The sequence below is a fragment of the Miscanthus floridulus genome, chromosome 17, assembly GCF_019320115.1.
Source record: "Miscanthus floridulus cultivar M001 chromosome 17, ASM1932011v1, whole genome shotgun sequence".
In the NCBI taxonomy this organism is placed as follows: domain Eukaryota; kingdom Viridiplantae; phylum Streptophyta; class Magnoliopsida; order Poales; family Poaceae; genus Miscanthus; species Miscanthus floridulus.
Genome location: NC_089596.1, coordinates 82,895,535 through 82,912,602, shown reverse-complemented (window position 1 = coordinate 82,912,602; position 17,068 = coordinate 82,895,535). Strand labels below are relative to the sequence as shown.

Sequence of the window (17,068 nt, the reverse complement as noted above, 5' to 3'; positions counted from 1 at the left end):
CTATTGTCGAATAGCTCTGATGAAAGTCAATGTGTGACCGGACGCTGTTAGGGTCCGGTCTGGAACCTTACTAGAAATGATCGGACACTGGAAGCTAAGCGTCCGGTCAGTATTGTGTGCAGTGTCTAGTCAACTCAAGTGACCGTTAAAATTGGGACACGTGGCTGTCGTTGGGCGACCGAACGCTGAGGTCTAGTGTCCGGTCAACATGACCAGAGCATCCGATCAGCCCGCGTTGTGCCCAGTGAAGGGGTACAACGGCTCTGTTTTGTGGGGGCTTCTATTTAAGCCCCATGGCTAGTTGAAGCTCATACCTTTGGCCATTTTCATTAACATAGAAACCTTGTGAGCTTAGCCAAAGCCCTCCCACTCATCTCCATCATTGATTCATCATCTTTGTGAGATTGGGAGAGAATCCAAGTGCATTGCTTGAGTGATTGTATCTAGAGGCACTTGGTGTTTGTGTTTCGCTATGGATTTCGCTCGTTACTCTTGGTGGTTGCCGCCACCTAGATGGCTTGGAGCAGCGAGGATCGTCGAGCAGAGGGTGGTGATTGTCTCTGGCTCCGATCATGGTGATTGTAAGGGGTTCTTGACCTTTCTCCGACAGAGAGCCAAAAGGTACTCTAGTGGATTGCTCGTGGCTTGTGTGATCCTCATCTTATGTTGGTTGTGCAGCACCCTATTGAGGGTTTGGCATGTGAAGCCAATTAGTGTGTGAACCTCTAAGTGAGTGAATCACCACAACAAGGACTAGCTTGCCAGCAAGCAAGTGAACCTCGGTAAAAATCATTGTGTTCATCATTTGATTTTGAGATGATTGGTCTTCATAGTTATTCATCTTTGTGATTGATTGGTTCCTTCATCTACATGGTGGTATAACCTTCTTGATCACTCTCTTTACATTACCGCAAACTAGTTGTCAAGCTCTTTAGTGTAGCTAGTTGTGAGAGCTTGCTTGGTTGGTTGGTGTGGCTCTTTAGTTAGTCTTTGAGAGCACACTAATATAGGATAGTGTCATAGCTATTGTGTAAATAGATACTATCTAAACTAGAATTGTGGTAGATGGCTTGCATTTTGAGTAGGCTAGTGCAACACTTGCTCCGCCTCATAATTATCTAACCTTTTTGTTAAGTGTTATTGTAGAAATTTTTATTAGGCTATTCACCCCCCCCCCCCCTCTAGCCATTAGGACCTTTCAAGTGGTATCAGAGCCATGGTAACCATGATTTGAGGCTTAACAACCTTCGGTGTAAAAATAGCTCAAATCAACAATACCGAGAAGCCACCCTAATTTGATGGCACAAATTATCCTTATTTGAAGTTAAAGATGACCACACACATCAAGTCAATCAATAGAAAAGTGTGGAAGGTAGTTGAAACCAAAATTGAGATGGGTGATCCTGAGAATCCCACCGCTGCCGAAGAAGTGCTTCTCCAAAACAATGACATTGCTCTAAGTGCTATTCATGATGTAATTGATGAAAGAACATTTGAGCAAATCAAGAATATTGAGATGGCTCATGAGGCTTGGAAGAAATTAGAAGAATCATTTGAGGGCACTCAAGCCGTGAAGGGTGCAAAGGCATACATCCTCAAAGAGAAGTTTGCAAGCTTCAAGATGAAGGAGGATGAGAGTGTGACAGAGATGTTTCATAGGCTTCAAGTGCTTATCAATGATCTCAAAGCACTTGGAGAAGAGGTGAAGGACAAGGACTTTTCTCACAAGTTCTTGAGATGCTTACCTTCAAGATTTGGTATATTGGTCACCATTCTAGTGAGAAGCGGTTTGGACACCATGACACCAAACCAAGTATTAAGAGATATAATCACCGATGATACTTATAGAGATGATGATGAGAAGGAAGAAAAGAAGGAGAAGAAAGATGACAAGAAGGATGGCAAGAAGAAGAGCATGTCATTCAAAGCCACATCATCCAAGGGCAAAGCTAAGCAAGAGACATCAAGTGAAGAAGATGAATCTTGGGATGATGATGATGATGATGAGAAGATGGCTCTCTTTGTTAAGAGATTTGGCAAGTTCATGGTGAAGAAGGGCTACCGTGCTAGAAGGAAGAAGTCTTCATCCAAGAACAAAAAAGAGTCAAGAAGGTGCTTTAAGTGTGGAAGCAAAGATCATCTTGTTGCTCAATGCCCATACAATAGCGACAATGATGATGACAACAAGAAGAACAAGAAGAAGGATAAGAAGGAAAAGAAAGAGAGGAAGGACAAGATGGCATTCAAGAAGAAGAAGGGTGGTTCATATATAGTCACTTGGGATAGTGATGCTTCCTCAAGTGATGATGATGATGATAGTGATGATAACAAGACCACCAAGAAGAAGGTTCTTGCAAGCATTGCTATCAATGAGAAGCCTTCTCTCTTCGAATCTTTATCATGCTTCATGGCTAAGGCCACTAAGGTACAATCTTGTGATGATAAAAGTGATGAAGAACATGATGATGAAAATGAACATGAAAATGAAAATGATAGTGATAGTGATAATGATGAACCTACTAAAGATGAATTATTTAACATGCTAGAGGATGCTAGAGAACACTTTGACATCAAGAGAAGGGAATGCAAAAGCTTGCGTAAGGAACTAAAAGATCTTAAGCAAGCCTTTGATGAGCTCAATGCATCTCATAAGAGGCTAGAGGAAGCCAATGAGAAGCTTGGCAAAGCTCACAAAAAGCTTGAAAAGGCTCATTCCTCTTTGCTTGATGAGCAAAATAAAAAGAAGCATGTTGAAACTTGCAATATAGGTTTAACTTGTGATATAATTGATGAATCACTATCTATGCCTATCATTGTTGCTCCCACTAACTCTTCTTGTAGCACTTCCACTTCTACCTCATCTAGTAGTGATGGTCTCACTTGTGACACCTCATTAGTGGTTGAGAATGAGAACCTCAAGAAGGAGGTCAACAAGCTCACTCATACCTTAGCTAAAGCTTATGGTGGTGAGGACCGCTTGCTTATGTGCTTGGGTAGCCAAAGAGCTTCTCTCTACAAAGAGGGATTGGGCTACACCCCCAAGAAAGGCAAGGCAACCTTTGCTCCTCACAAGACTAGTTTTGTGAAGAACAATGGTCAGTTTTGCACTAGTTGTAAGCAAGTTGGTCATGTAGAGCAAAAATGCATGAGCAAAAAATCATAAGCTAATGTATCCTTCATAAAGCTTGATTCATACTATATGCTTACTAAGGGTACAAATGGTGTGAATGCTAAGTTTATTGGTAAACCATGGATGGGCTCAAAGAAGAAATTCATTTGGGTACCAAAGAGCTTAGTGACTAACCTTCAAGGACCCAAGCAAGTTTGGGTACCTAAAAGGAATTGATATTCTTTTGTAGGTTAATTACAAAGCTAGAGGAAGGCATTGGATTCTTGATAGTGGGTGCACTCAACACATGACTGGTGATGCAAGAATGTTCAACTCAATCAACATAAATGGCAATAATGGTTATGATAGTATCACATTTGGTGACAATGGCAAAGGCAAGGTCAAAGGGCTTGGTAAGATTGTAATATCCAATGACATAAGCATATCCAATGTGTTGCTAGTTGAGAGCTTGAATTTCAATTTGCTATCCATGGCTCAATTATGTGATCTTGGATTCAAATGCATATTTGGGGTAGATGATGTAGAGATCATAAGTGTAGATGGCTCTAACTTGATCTTCAAAGGCTTTAGATATGAGAATCTATACTTGGTTGATTTCAATGCTATTGAAGCTAGATTATCTACATGCTTGTTCACTAATTCTAGCATAGGTTGGTTATGGCATAGAAGGCTTGGTCATGTTGGAATGAAACAATTGAATAGATTGGTTAAGCATGACTTAGTTAAAGGCTTGAAAGATGTTGTATTTAAAAAGGATAAGCTTTGTAGCTCTTGTCAAGCCAGAAAATAAGTTGGAAACACCCATCCTAAGAAAAGCATGATGAACACTAGTAAAGCATTTGAGTTATTGCACATGGATTTGTTTGGACCAACACAATACACTAGTATCGGTGGAAACAAATATGGCTTTGTGATAGTAGATGACTATACTAGATACACTTGGGTATTCTTTCTAGTGGACAAAAGTGATGTATTTGCAACATTCAAATTATTTGTCAAAGGCATTCACAATAAGTTTGAAATAACCATCAAGAGAGTTAGAAGTGACAATGGTAGTGAGTTCAAGAACACTAGAATTGATAAGTTATGTGATGAATTTAGAATTAGACATCAATTCTTGGCCAAATACACTCCATAATCAAATGGCCTTGTTGAGAGAAAGAATAGAACACTCATTGATATGGCAAGGTCTATGCTTAGTGAATACAATGTGAGTCAATCTTTTTGGGCCGAAGCTATCAACATGGCTTGCTATTGTAGCAACCACCTCTATTGTCACCGATTGAAAGAAAAGACACCATATGAGCTCTTAAATGGTAGAAAGCCAACATTGCATATTTTTGGGTCTTTGGTTGCAAATGCTATATCTTGAAGAAAGACACTAGATTGGGCAAATTTGATAAGAAATGTGATGAAGGATTCCTACTTGGTTATTCCACTACAAGCAAAGCATATAGAGTTTAGAATTTGGATAGTGGTACTCTTGAGGAAGTTCATAATGTTGAATTTGATGAAACCAAGGGTTCACAAGTAGAGAATGAGAACTTAGAATATGTTAGAGGCATTCAACTTTCAAATGCCATGAAGAACATGGATATTGATGAATTGAGGCCTAGGCAAGTGAATGATGATGAAGATGATCAAGTGCAAGTGCTCACTAACTCAAATGTGCAAGATGATACAAATCAAGTTAGTATAAGTGACTCTCATGATAATGAACAAGATCAAGTGGCTAGTACACTATCTCAACCCAATGATCAAGCAAGTGCAAGCAATCAAGTTCCAATCCTCCAGCCAACCAATGTTGCAAGGGATCATCCATTGGACACTATTATTGGTGATATTTCAAGAGGTGTGCAAACTAGATCAAGATTAGCTTCATTTTGTGAGCATTTCTCATTTGTGTCATCCATTGAACCAAAGAAGATAGATGAAGCATTGAAAGATGTTGATTGGGTAAATACTACGCATGAAGAATTGAATAACTTTACAAGAAATCAAGTATGAGAATTGGTAGAAAGACCAAAAGGACATAATATGATTAGAACCAAATGGGTCTTTAGAAACAAGCAAGATCAAGATGGGATGGTAGTAAGGAACAAAGCAAGATTGGTAGCACAAGGCTATACACAAGTTGAAGGTCTTAACTTTGGAGAAACATATATCCCGGTTGCTAGATTGGAAGCAATTAGAATCTTGCTAGCCTATGCTTGTGCATACAACATCAAGCTCTATCAAATGGATGTTAAGAGTGCATTTCTCAATGGTTATATCAATGAAGAAGTATATGTTGAGCAACCTCCCGGTTTTGAAGATGACAAGAAGCCCAACCATGTATACAAGTTGAAGAAGGCTTTGTACGGGTTGAAACAAGCACCTAGAGTATGATATGAGAGATTGAGAGACTTTCTACTCTCTAAAGGGTTCACAATGGGCAAGGTTGACACCACTCTTTTCATCAAGAAGATTGGAAAAGATCTATTTGTATTACAAATCTATGTTGATGATATCATATTTGGATTAACTAATCAAGATTTTTGTGATGAGTTTGGAAAGATGATGGCTAATGAGTTTGAGATGTCCATGATTGGAGAATTGAGTTACTTCCTTGGTCTACAAATCAAGCAATTGAAGAATGGTACTTTTATAAGTCAAGGCAAGCACATAAAGGACATGATCAAGAAGTTTGGAATGGTTGATAGTAAAGTCATTAGCACACCAATGGGAACCAATGTCAACTTAGATAGTGATGCAAGTGGAAACATGGTGGATCAAAAGTTGTATCGGTCTATGATTGGAAGTCTACTCTATGTAACCGTATCAAGACCGGATGTCATGTTTAGTGTATGTATATGTGCAAGATTTCAAGCCTCACCAAGAGAAAGTCATTTGAAGGCTACAAAGAGAGTTTTGAGGTACTTGAAGCATACACCAAATGTTGGTTTGTGATATCCCAAAAGAGTAAAGTTTGAGCTAGTTGGTTACTCTAACTCGGATTATGTGGGATGCAAGATTGAAAGAAAGAGCACATCAGGCACATGTCAATTGTTGGGAAGATCACTTATCTCATGGTCATCAAAGAAGCAAAATAGTGTTGCATTATCAACCACCGAAGCCGAATACATATCCGCCGGTAGTTGTTGTGCACAGGTACTTTGGATGAAGGCCACTTTGAGTGACTTTGGAATCAAGTTCAAGAAAGTGCCATTGCTATGTGACAATGAGAGTGCAATCAAGTTGACCAACAATCCGGTTCAACATGCAAGAACAAAGCATATAGATGTCCGCCATCATTTCATAAGAGATCACCAACAAAAAGGGGACATTTGCATTGAGAGTGTTGGCACCGAAGATCAACTTGCCGACATATTCACCAAGCCATTGGATGAGAAAAGGTTTTGTAAGCTAAGGAATGAGTTGAACATATTAGATGTCTCAAATATGTGTTGATGCACCCCCCACTTATATGACATGCCTCTCCTTCGAGCTATTCAAGGTAAAAGTTGATTAACATGACATACATCCTTGCTAAGGACATGGTTAGTGCATCTAGTCACATTTTCAATTTTTAGGACCTTTCAAGTGGTTCTATTTTATTAGGCTCATTCGTGAAAATCAAATGGTTTTAATGTTTATATGGTATCACTATTGCTTCTATGCTTGACTTAATCTAGTGATGGCGTATGATATGTTTGTGGGCTTATAAACCTAGTGTTTGATCTAGAAAATAAGCTTTAAGTATTTAACTCAACATGGTACAAGATAACCCTTATTTGGAGGTGTGAAGAAGCTTGTCCTTGGATCAAACCGAGTTAAATATCTTTGGTAAATGATCTAGATTAGACCAAATTTGAGAAAATGATTCTCACCCTATTGATTGACATTGATAATCTTGACCCTACAAGTGGTACTATCTCTAGTTTAAACCTTTGAGGTCATTGATGACAAAGGAAGAGAAATAGTGCACAACGATATAAGTAAAAATAATAGTGCACAAAGATATAAGTGATAGGGGGAGAAATAACGAAGATATAAGTAATAAGGGGAGAATTTGACATAGGGGAAGAGATATGACAAAGGAAAGGGATCAATTAAAATTTTGAGCACACAAGTAGGGGGTGCAAGCTCATGAACTTGTATGATGTATTTGAATGTGCATTTCATATGTTTGCTTGCATAGCGCAAGTTTTAAATTATAAAATCCATGCTTGTGTGATGTATGCTAGTTGTAAGATTGAATGATGAAATTGAAATCATTAGATTACTTTCTTTTTCAGGTAAGTTTTCACAAGTGGTATATTTTCAAAGTATATTTTCAAGTGGTATAGAGCTAACCATGGTGCTAAGGATGGTATAATGGTGCACTCCGATTGGTATCACGCTTTAAAGGTCCATCTTTTATACCTTAGCATCATTTGGTAGACATTATCTCCTATATTTCCTATCTAAGCATATGTGCAAGCTACAATCCAAACTCATAGCACATATATAGGGGGAGCAATTGCTACCATATGGGGTTCATGAAACTTGTCCATATCCTTTTACACATGGTAAATATGCTTGGATAAGCAACGTGGTTTCAATTGAATTTTAATTCATATCTTTGTGAAAGGGTTGTCATCAATTACCAAAAAGGGAGAGATTGAAAGCTCTAGTTTGGTTTTGGTGAATTGATAAAACCCTAAGTGCTAACCTAGTTTATCAAGTGATCATGAGATAGGTAGCATGCTCCAAGTGGTGAAGCAAATGAAGATCATAACATGACGATGATGATGCTATTGTGATAATCAAGTGCTTAGACTTGGAAAGAAGAAAGAGAAAAATAAAAAACTCAAGGCAAAGGTATAAACCATAGGAGCTATTTTGTTTTGGTGATTAAGACACTTAGAGAGTGTGATCATATTTAGGTTTGATAGTCGTACTATTAAGAGGGGTGAAACTCGTATCGAAATGTGGTTATCAAAGTGCCACTAGATGCTCTAACTCATTGCATATGCATTTAGGATCTAGTGGAATGCTAACACCCTTGAAAATATTTGTGAAAATGTGCTAACACATGTTCACAAGGTGATACACTTGGTGGTTGGCATATTTGAGCAAGGGTAAAGAAGTTAGAGGTGAAAAAGAGTTAGTCTCGCTGGTCACAAGGTGACCGGATGCTGGTCTCTGAGGAACCAACGCGTCTGGTCAATTGTAACAGCGAAGACGCTGGCGTCGGTCAAATGACCGGACGCTGGCAAGGTGCGTCCGATCCTGTTGTCGGATAGCTCTGATAAAAGTCAATGTGTGACCGGACACTGTCAGGGTCCGGTCAAGCATGACCGGACGCGTCCGGTCAAAGAAAATTGTTTCTGGAACCTTACTGGAAATGACCGGACGCTGGAAGCTGAGCGTCCGGTCAGTATTGTGTGCAGTGTCCGGTCAACTCAAGTGACCGTTAAAATCGAGACACGTGGCTATCGTCGAGCAATCGGACGCTAAGGTCCAGCGTCCGGTTAACATGACCGGAGCGTCCGGTCAGCCCGTGTTGCGCCCAATGATGGGGTACAACGGCTCTGTTCTATGGGGGCTTTTATTTAAGCCCCATGGCCGGTTGAAGCTCACACCTTTGGTTATTTTCATTGACATAGCAACCTTGTGAGCTTAGCCAAAGCCCTTCCACTCATCTCCATCATTGATTCATCATCTTTGTGAGATTAGGAGAGAATCCGAGTGCATTGCTTGAGTGATTGCATCTAGAGACACTTGGTGTTCGTGTTTCGCTACAGATTTCGCTTGTTACTCTTGGTGGTTGCCGCCACCTAGACGGCTTGGAGCAGCGAGGATCGTCGAGCGGAGGGTGGTGATTGTCTCCGGCTCCGATCGTGGTGATTGTGAGGGGTTCTTGATCTTTCCTCGGCGGAGAGCCAAAAGGTACTCTAGTGGATTGCTCGTGGCTTGTGTGATCCTCATCTTGTGTTGGTTGTGCGGTACCCTATTGAGGGTTTGGCGTGTGAAGCCAATTAGCGCGTGAACCTCTAAGTGAGTGAATCGCCACAACGAGACTAGCTTGCCGGCACGTAAGTGAACCTCGGTAAAAATCATTGTGTTCATCATTTGATTACGAGGTGATTGGTCTTTATAGTTATTCATCTTTGTGATTGATTAGTTCTTTCATCTACACGGCGGTATAACCTTCTTGATCACTCTCTTTACATTACCATAAACTAGTTGTCAAGCTCTTTAGTATAGCTAGTTGTGAGAGCTTGTTTGCTTGGTTGATGTGGCTCTTTAGTTAGTTTTTGAGAGTACACTAACATAGGGTAGTGTCATAGCTATTGTGTGAATAGATACTATCTAAACTAGAATTATGGTAGGTGGCTTGCATTTTGAGTAGGCTAGCGCAACACTTGCTTCGCCTCATAATTGTCTAACCTTTTTGTTAAGTGTTGTTGTAGAAATTTTTATTAGGCTATTCACCCCTTATAGCTATTAGGACCTTTCAACGAGTTAGCACTACAGTCATCACGGAGCCGAGTACTGTTCATCATGGATCGGTACCCGGTACTGCTGATCTACAGTTATTTGAGTCTTGTGGGTCGCAGATGAACAGTAAATCGCAGACAAATTTAAAGTCCTTACTGGCGTGGGTGCCCACGCTTCGCGTGGGAAGGAGGTCGGAAAAAAAAAGGAAAAAAAAGATGGAACGGGTGTTCATCACGGATCCGAGCACTGTTTATCACGGACCCGGTACCTGGTACTGCTGACCTACATCGATCTGAGTCTGTTGGAGGCGCGGATGGACAGTGAATCGCAGACAAATTTAAAGTTCTTATAGATATAGATTAGCCGAGTGGGACTACTGGCGGTCAAAAAAAGAAAAGCTGAAACCTTCACCGATTTCCCGTAGAAGAAAAATAGGGCCCGGCCCATATACTACTCACCAGAGAGCTTCTAGAACCAGCCGGCTCGCTATTATAAAAACGTGGTACGCCGCTCTTCGCTTCGGTAACCCTAGCTCACTCGCTACGCCACAGCCGCCGCCACGGATGATGGAGATGGATCCTTCGTCAACCTGTCTCTCAGTTCGTAGAATTTCCTGCTATCGTAGTAGTAGTTCGTAGAATTTCCTGTTATCGTAGTAGTGCTTTTATTTAGTTTCGATTTCGATTTGTTTTTTCGTCGCCTCTTCTTTCGGCTTCAAGAGAACGTTCCACTCTTGTCGGCCTTGTTCTGGGGGCGCAGAACGAACCTCGCGTCGCGGGGGCTCAGCTTACGGCCCCGGCCGCCGTGTCATCGGCGCCGGGATCCCCAGCCCTGCGGCGCACACAGATTTGCACCGAGCAATCTGCCGGCGGTCTCCCTGTCCATTTGATTCTTGTTTTTCCGCTGCGCCCCGCACATCGTGCCGATGCACGTCACCCGCATCGTTGCGAGCGAAGTTGTTGATAGTCGCCGCTTCGCTTTGTAGCCCTGCAAAGTTGATTGGCGAGCTTGTGCGCTGTGCAGCCCGTGCAAACAAAGAGAAGATTTCTTGCTGACGGTTTGCGCGCTGTGCGGCCCGTGCAAATAAAGAAGAGCGACGTGGCTGTGCGGTGCAGTACCACCAAGGCACTAACGACTGCCTATGAACTAACCAAATGATTGAACGGACGAACAACATTGCGGATTTGTGGCCTGATTGGGCGACGATCTTTTTTTTTTTAAGAAAAGGCTACTATGAGAGCATGGCAAGAAATGCGCAACATGTGAACTAAATAAATTGGTAAAAGGATAAGGACTTGTTTAGATGTGTTAGAGCATCTCCAAAAGTTTTTTTTTTAAGAAAATAATTGCTAAACGAGTCTTTTTAAGTGAATATAAAAAAGTTGAAGTGACTAAAAATAATGTTAGGAGCACATTTGTTGGATTTTTCAACAGTTTCTATTTGGTCTTAAAATATAGGGGGATTTTTGCATTAGACTATTTTTAAATTAACTAGCTATTTTGATACTAATTTTATGTTTTCTTTCTTTTTTTTACATTTGCATCGATAATCCTATCCTACTTTTTTTCACATCCTTTCATCTTCATTGGGCCGATTTCTGCGCGATTGGTTGATTTTCCCAAGTTATTTTTGCATGATTGGGTCATTTTTTCCAAGCATAAATATATTAGGAGTTGAGACAAAAAGTTGGAGAGTAGTTTTTCAATCTTGTCAAAAAAAAAATCAAGATTGGGAGTGGCTTTTGGAAACTCGTAGAGACGCTCTTAGGTCTAGTTACTGGTTCGGCTTAATAATTAGTTTAAATTAGTTAGCGTTTGCTAACTACTCTCTCTGTTCTAAATTATAAGTCGTTTTGACTTTCTTGATACATTTATATTTTCTATGCATCTACATAAATAATATAGCAAAATGGATGAACTAAAAAAGTCAAAGTGACTCATAATTTGAAACGGGGGGAGTAGTCCACCTATTCGCTCCTGTTCGGATGGATTAGGACATATTTTAGCTAACTTTTAGCAAACTAATAATTAACCATTTATATGAAAGAGGCTCTAAAATGACAAGACGATGAAGTGTGGGGAAGGACACACCAACCAACATGAACCTATCTGTTGAGCTAGCAAATAACGCCCGCACGAAGACATAAGACTCCTTGGTGAGGAAGATAATAATTGACCGACATTTCTAACCTCACTCTAATTTGTTTCAGACCCTGCTAGCAGATGTTAGCTACGCCATTCTGAAAGCCTAATACTTTGGAGCTTCCTTCACAACAAAAGGTTAACGGCCTGTTCGGGAGGCCGTAAATGATCGTGGATTATTTACTGCTGGCTGGTTTGGTGTGAGAGAAAAACACTGTTCCTGGCTGGAAATTTACGATCATTTACGAGCAAGCGAACAGACCGTATATTAGAACTATTCTCACTCACAGGATATAGTACATGCTAAGCGATAGCACATTAGTGGAACCCCCTAAGACATCTCGCAGGCTCAACGTGACATCAATGAAAACCTCTTAAGACATCTCGTAGGCACAACATATCAGAATATTAAGGTACTGTTTTTCTTATTTTTTACATTATAGATGACCGTCATGACCCATGCTATAATGTGTATTACTAAAGATCAATAACGACTTAAACGCAAGATGCTCATTCCCCTTCTGATCTTTGGTCCATTCTGTATACAATGTGCATCTTTAATACTTGTAACTTGTTTTTTTTTAGCAAAAAGCTGGCCTTCATTATATATCACCATAAGAAGTACAAACTCCATCCGGAAGCGAAACAAACGAAACATATATTCCTACCAAAAAATTAACATAGCTCATAGCTAAACAATGAGTATCAAAACTGGAGCTTCTTCCTTCATGGAATCATTGACGAACACCACTCTGTAAATCCATCCTTCCTGCTCTTGATCTCCTCAATGATAGTGCCACGCGTCCCAAAACCTTGTCCATGGGCATTGACACAGTCACTCGCCACCCGAAAAGTTTGGAGACCAAGGTCATTGGCTAAAGCCAAGCCCTCACGGCACGCCACCACCTCAGCTATTCGCGCGTAAGTGCATCCCTCCAGAACCATGCCCCTAGGAATTTGCCTTCTTCATCCCTGGCCATATTAGGTCCATAGTACCAATGGGCCATGAGCCCATCCCCACTGGAATAAAATTTGACATCTACTTGGGCAAGAACTAACATGACAGCTCATTTGCAAATTGACAAAGATCCAACGAGCTGGTTCGCTCCAACCATTTCCGCCCCTGTGCTTCAAGTGTACCTCTCGACTTTGCAGGGGATTGCACGAGCAAGCTAGAACAAATCCATTCAGCAATCAGCCATGTACACTCACGAGTCACTCACACTTAATCTGATCTGTTTTAGCAGTGCAAACACAGGAGTCTGAATGCCAATTTGGTTCTGGTTTAGAGCCAGACACGGCCGGCGAAGCGTCCCGGCTGGCAAAAACAAACATGCAACGGCAACCGGCAGGAGGCAGGAGCGAACGACGCGCTGTCGTGCGGGGCCGTGCCTCCGTTCCCGGCTCGCTTCCAAGTACATGCGTGGTCTGCACGTTCCCAACCCCTCGTTTTGGAGCGCTCCTCGGTCCACTCCACCCGCCAAACTTAGCCTCCCTCTCCTCCCGCCTCCCCTCCATCGGTGTCCTCCCCCGATCCCCCTCTCTCTGGGAAGGCCCTTGGATCCCTCGGTCTCCAAGGCCTTCCTTCCATTGCCATCGCCATCGACCATCTCCCCCGTGGTGGCCCCGTGCCCCTCTCCGGTCGCCTGAGCAAGCCACCACTAGTCGGGCACGCTCCCCTGCTCCGCGCCGGTCGGTCGGGTTCATCTGGTGCGCGGCGAGCCCGGGCATGGCGTTCCACGAAGTGGAGACGCCGCGTCGGTGCTGAGACGCCGGGGCATGGTCGGCGCGCAGTGACGGCGGCCGGCGGCTCGGTCCGTGCGCGCGTGCCCTGCGTTCTTGCCCTCGTCGAGTCGTCGCTCGCTCGCGCCCCCGCCGCCCGCTCGGCGCCCACAAGGTCGCAGCCACGGGGAGGCGCGGAGGGAAAAGGAAGATGAGCTGCTTTCCGTGCTTCGGCGGCGGAAAGGGCAACAATGACGACGCCGACGCGGAGAGCCCGGGCGACGCGGCCCCGGCATCCAACATGACGCCACCCGCGATGGTGCAGGCGCCCGCCGCGTACTCTCCGGCTCCCGCCACCGCTCCAGCAGCCGCGGCGCAGACCAAGCCTGGTGGCGGTGAGAGATAGAGCCCTCTGCTTCGATCGGTTTCTTGATCTCGCGTCCAAATGTCGCAACTCTAAAACGAATTTGGTTTCGCTCAATCAATGCAGCGAACCACGCTCACCAGGCTTCCGCCGACGACTCGTCGCTGCGGCTCGCCATCACGGGGCAGGCATTCGCGTTCCGGGAGCTCGCCGCGGCCACAGACCATTTCACGCCGTACAACCTCGTCGGAGAAGGCGGCTTCTTCCGGGTCTACAAGGGCCGGCTAGAGAAGAGCGGCCAGGTACGTACGTGAACTGCCACGTCTCACATGTCCATGCGTGCATCTTTCTGAATTAAATGGGTGGTCATGCATGGCGCGCCTCTGCTGCTTCGCCCCAGACCGTGGCCATCAAGCAGCTGGACAAGCATGGGTTCCAGGACAACAACGCGTTCCTGAAAGGGGTCGCCAAGCTCAGCCAGCTCCACCACGAGAACCTCGTCGACATCATTGGCTACTGCGCCGACGGAGACCAGCGGCTGCTGGTGTACGAGTCCGTGCCCGCCGGCACCTTAGAAGACCACCTGTTCGGTGCGCGCCTCGATCGCTGGCTCCTGCAGAATTTGTGAATCGCATCTCTGCTAAATAAGCTGCTTACTTACACCAGATCTGCCGGCGGACAAGAAGCCGATGGACTGGTGCACGAGGATGAAGGTGGCGCACGGCGCGGCGCAGGGGCTGGAGTACCTGCACGAGACGGCGAACCCGCCGGTGGTGTACGGGGAATTCAAGGCCTCCCACATACTTCTCGACGACAAGTCCACGCCCAAGCTCTCCGACTTCGGGCTCGCGGAGCTCGGCAAGGCGGGGGGCAGCATGCCGGTGACGTCGCCCATGATGGGCTCCTTCGGCTGCTGCGCGCCGGAGTACGACCGGACCGGGCAGGCCACCATGAAGTCCGACGTCTACAGCTTCGGGGTGGTGCTGGTGCAGCTCATCTCCGGGAGGAGGGCCGTCGACACCAGCAAGCCGGTGGACGAGCAGAATGTTGTCACCTGGGTAAGTATAAAGTCACCCACTTTGTGTTGTTGGCATGACACTGATTTCTGATTTCTGAAGATGCGATAGAAGATACTAGCAGTCAATGAAACCCTGACTCTCGGAGAGTTTCAATTTACTGACATTTTTCAGCCTTCTTTTTGTATGATATGATTGCATTCGCCTCATAATAATGTTGCTTTCTGAACTTAGTTTGATCGCATTTACCATGACCTTAAACATTTGATTTTGCTAAGCTGCATTGGCATATCTGCACGACACATTTTCAGGCCATGCCAATGTTCAAAGACCAGAAGAGATACCATGAGCTGGTTGATCCACTCATAAAGAAGGAGTACCCTGCCAAAGCGTTGAACCAGGTGGTCGCCATGGCTGCGATGTGCTTGCAGCAAGAGGACTCCGTGCGACCACTGATGGCCGACGTCGTCATGACGCTGGGCTTCCTCACGGCGATGCCGCCAGATCCACCGGCCCCTGCTGCTCCACCTGCCGCCGCGGTCGCCGCCCCGGAGCCGAAGAAAGACAGAGATTCGGATCATTCAGACTCGTCGTCGTCTTCTTCGGACGACGAAGGTAACGAAGAGGAGGAAGAGGAGGAGGAAGCCGAGGAGCAATGATAAGGGCAGCAGGTGTGTTCGAATGTGGAAGGCCACGCAGATGAAGTAGCTTCGTGCACTTAGCATGTAAGGAGCTCAATATGTGGACGGTGGACCGTGGATTAATCCTTGGGGCTACGGTGGTTGTGGCAGTGTAAATTGGGGGTGTTTATAAGTGAGTAATGTTTTTGTTGCGATGACGCGAAACATCGAAAATGTGAGCTTATGAGTTATACATACTGATGGGTTACACATTTTGGCAACTTTAATCTGTTTTTCGTACGGTCATTACATACATAGGAAATTCATGACTTTTAGAGAATTCTCTTTGTGTGGATTTAATAGCCACCCTAATGTCGTGGTTATATAACTAATAAGGTGTATGCAAGTTCAAACAAAATCGTGCAGTTTTCTAAAAAATAAGAATTGTATACATGGCCAAGGGGGAATAAGAGTTCAAACCGGCATTTAGGGGCTTAATCACTGCAAAACCCCTCAAAAAAACGCCGCGCACACACCACTATGTCCATATACCAACGGTAATCATACCATGGAATGATATAAACAACACATTAGGTATACATATACTAAGTGTTTTTTATGCTCTCTGTTCTCATATTTTCACCTTATAGTACTCGAATCGTATGTAACTGTCATCAGGCTACAAATATTTGCCCCCCTTGTCTACTTGCAGTCCTTTTTTTTACAATTTTTGTAAAAAATAGCTCCTCTTTATCTACCTATCTACCGAAGTACTCCATCCGTCTGAAAAAGAGGCAATTCACGTTTTCAAAGAGGACTTAAATCCATATAAAAAAGTAATATTTATATATAGAATAAATATTATTAAATTAATGATGAAATGTATTTTTATATTATATCTATTTAAAATCATAAATAACAATAAAATTTCTTATAAACTTAGTCAAAATCAAAGGAGTTTGACTCAGTCTAAATTAGTAGTATTATTATGCCACTACTTCACAAAAACTTAACCGAGCCTTGGAAAAAAGGCCTCCGAGGCAGTTGGGCCGGTTATCCATCTCGGTTATTCATGGCAGGGCAGCTGCCCTAACAACCGCCTTAGTTAATGCCTATTAACCGAGGCGGGCATTTATAAGGCAACCGCCTCAATCAAGCCCTGCCCGCTAACACACGGCAGCCCATTACTGTGTTTATGTGTGTGTATATATATATATGCGACTTAGGGTTTGGAGTGCGCACAACAACAGTCTCCCCCCCCCCCCCCCCCCCCCCCCCCCCGCACCCAACCTCGATCTCCTCTTCCTCTCTCCCTCACCAACTGCCGCACTCCCACCTCTCCTCCTCTCTCGGCTCTCCCTCACCCACCGCCGCACACTACCAGCGCTCGCTATCTCTCTCCTCTCGCGTAGGATCTTCTCCTATGGTGGCTGGAGGCGCTCGCGCCCCTACGGGCCTCACGCGCCAGGCCCTCCGGAGTTCGCGGGGCCGGGGAGCCCTCCACCGCGGCGTGGGCTAAGTGGTGGTGCGGACTAAGTGGTGGCAGCGCGAGCTCGATGGTGGTGGCGCGGGCTCGATTCGATGGAGGTGCGTGGTGGCGGGCTCGATC

The 17,068-nt window shown here is 44.1% G+C and overlaps 1 protein-coding gene across 1 annotated transcript; it reads left to right on the top strand.

Moving 5' to 3' along the window:
* The first annotated feature begins 13,248 nt into the window (after positions 1–13,248).
* LOC136517861 (probable serine/threonine-protein kinase PBL25) lies at positions 13,249–15,677 on the top strand. Its single transcript, XM_066511517.1, has 5 exons — positions 13,249–13,854; positions 13,950–14,125; positions 14,224–14,413; positions 14,490–14,881; positions 15,151–15,677. The coding sequence occupies exons 1-5, from the start codon at positions 13,671–13,673 to the stop codon at positions 15,496–15,498; spliced, it is 1,290 nt and encodes a 429-aa protein (XP_066367614.1). The 5' UTR covers positions 13,249–13,670; the 3' UTR covers positions 15,499–15,677.
* Positions 15,678–17,068: the final 1,391 nt, after the last annotated feature.

What these genes read in the sequence shown, in the direction of transcription:
- LOC136517861 (XM_066511517.1), top strand. Translation starts at nt 13,671, where the DNA reads ATGAGCTGCTTTCCGTGCTTCGGCGGCGGAAAGGGCAACAATGACGAC. An exon ending in GCAGACCAAGCCTGGTGGCG is followed by an intron (nt 13,855 to 13,949) that starts GTGAGAGATAGA and finishes CAATCAATGCAG; the next exon opens with CGAACCACGCTCACCAGGCT. An exon ending in AGCAGAATGTTGTCACCTGG is followed by an intron (nt 14,882 to 15,150) that starts GTAAGTATAAAG and finishes ACACATTTTCAG; the next exon opens with GCCATGCCAATGTTCAAAGA.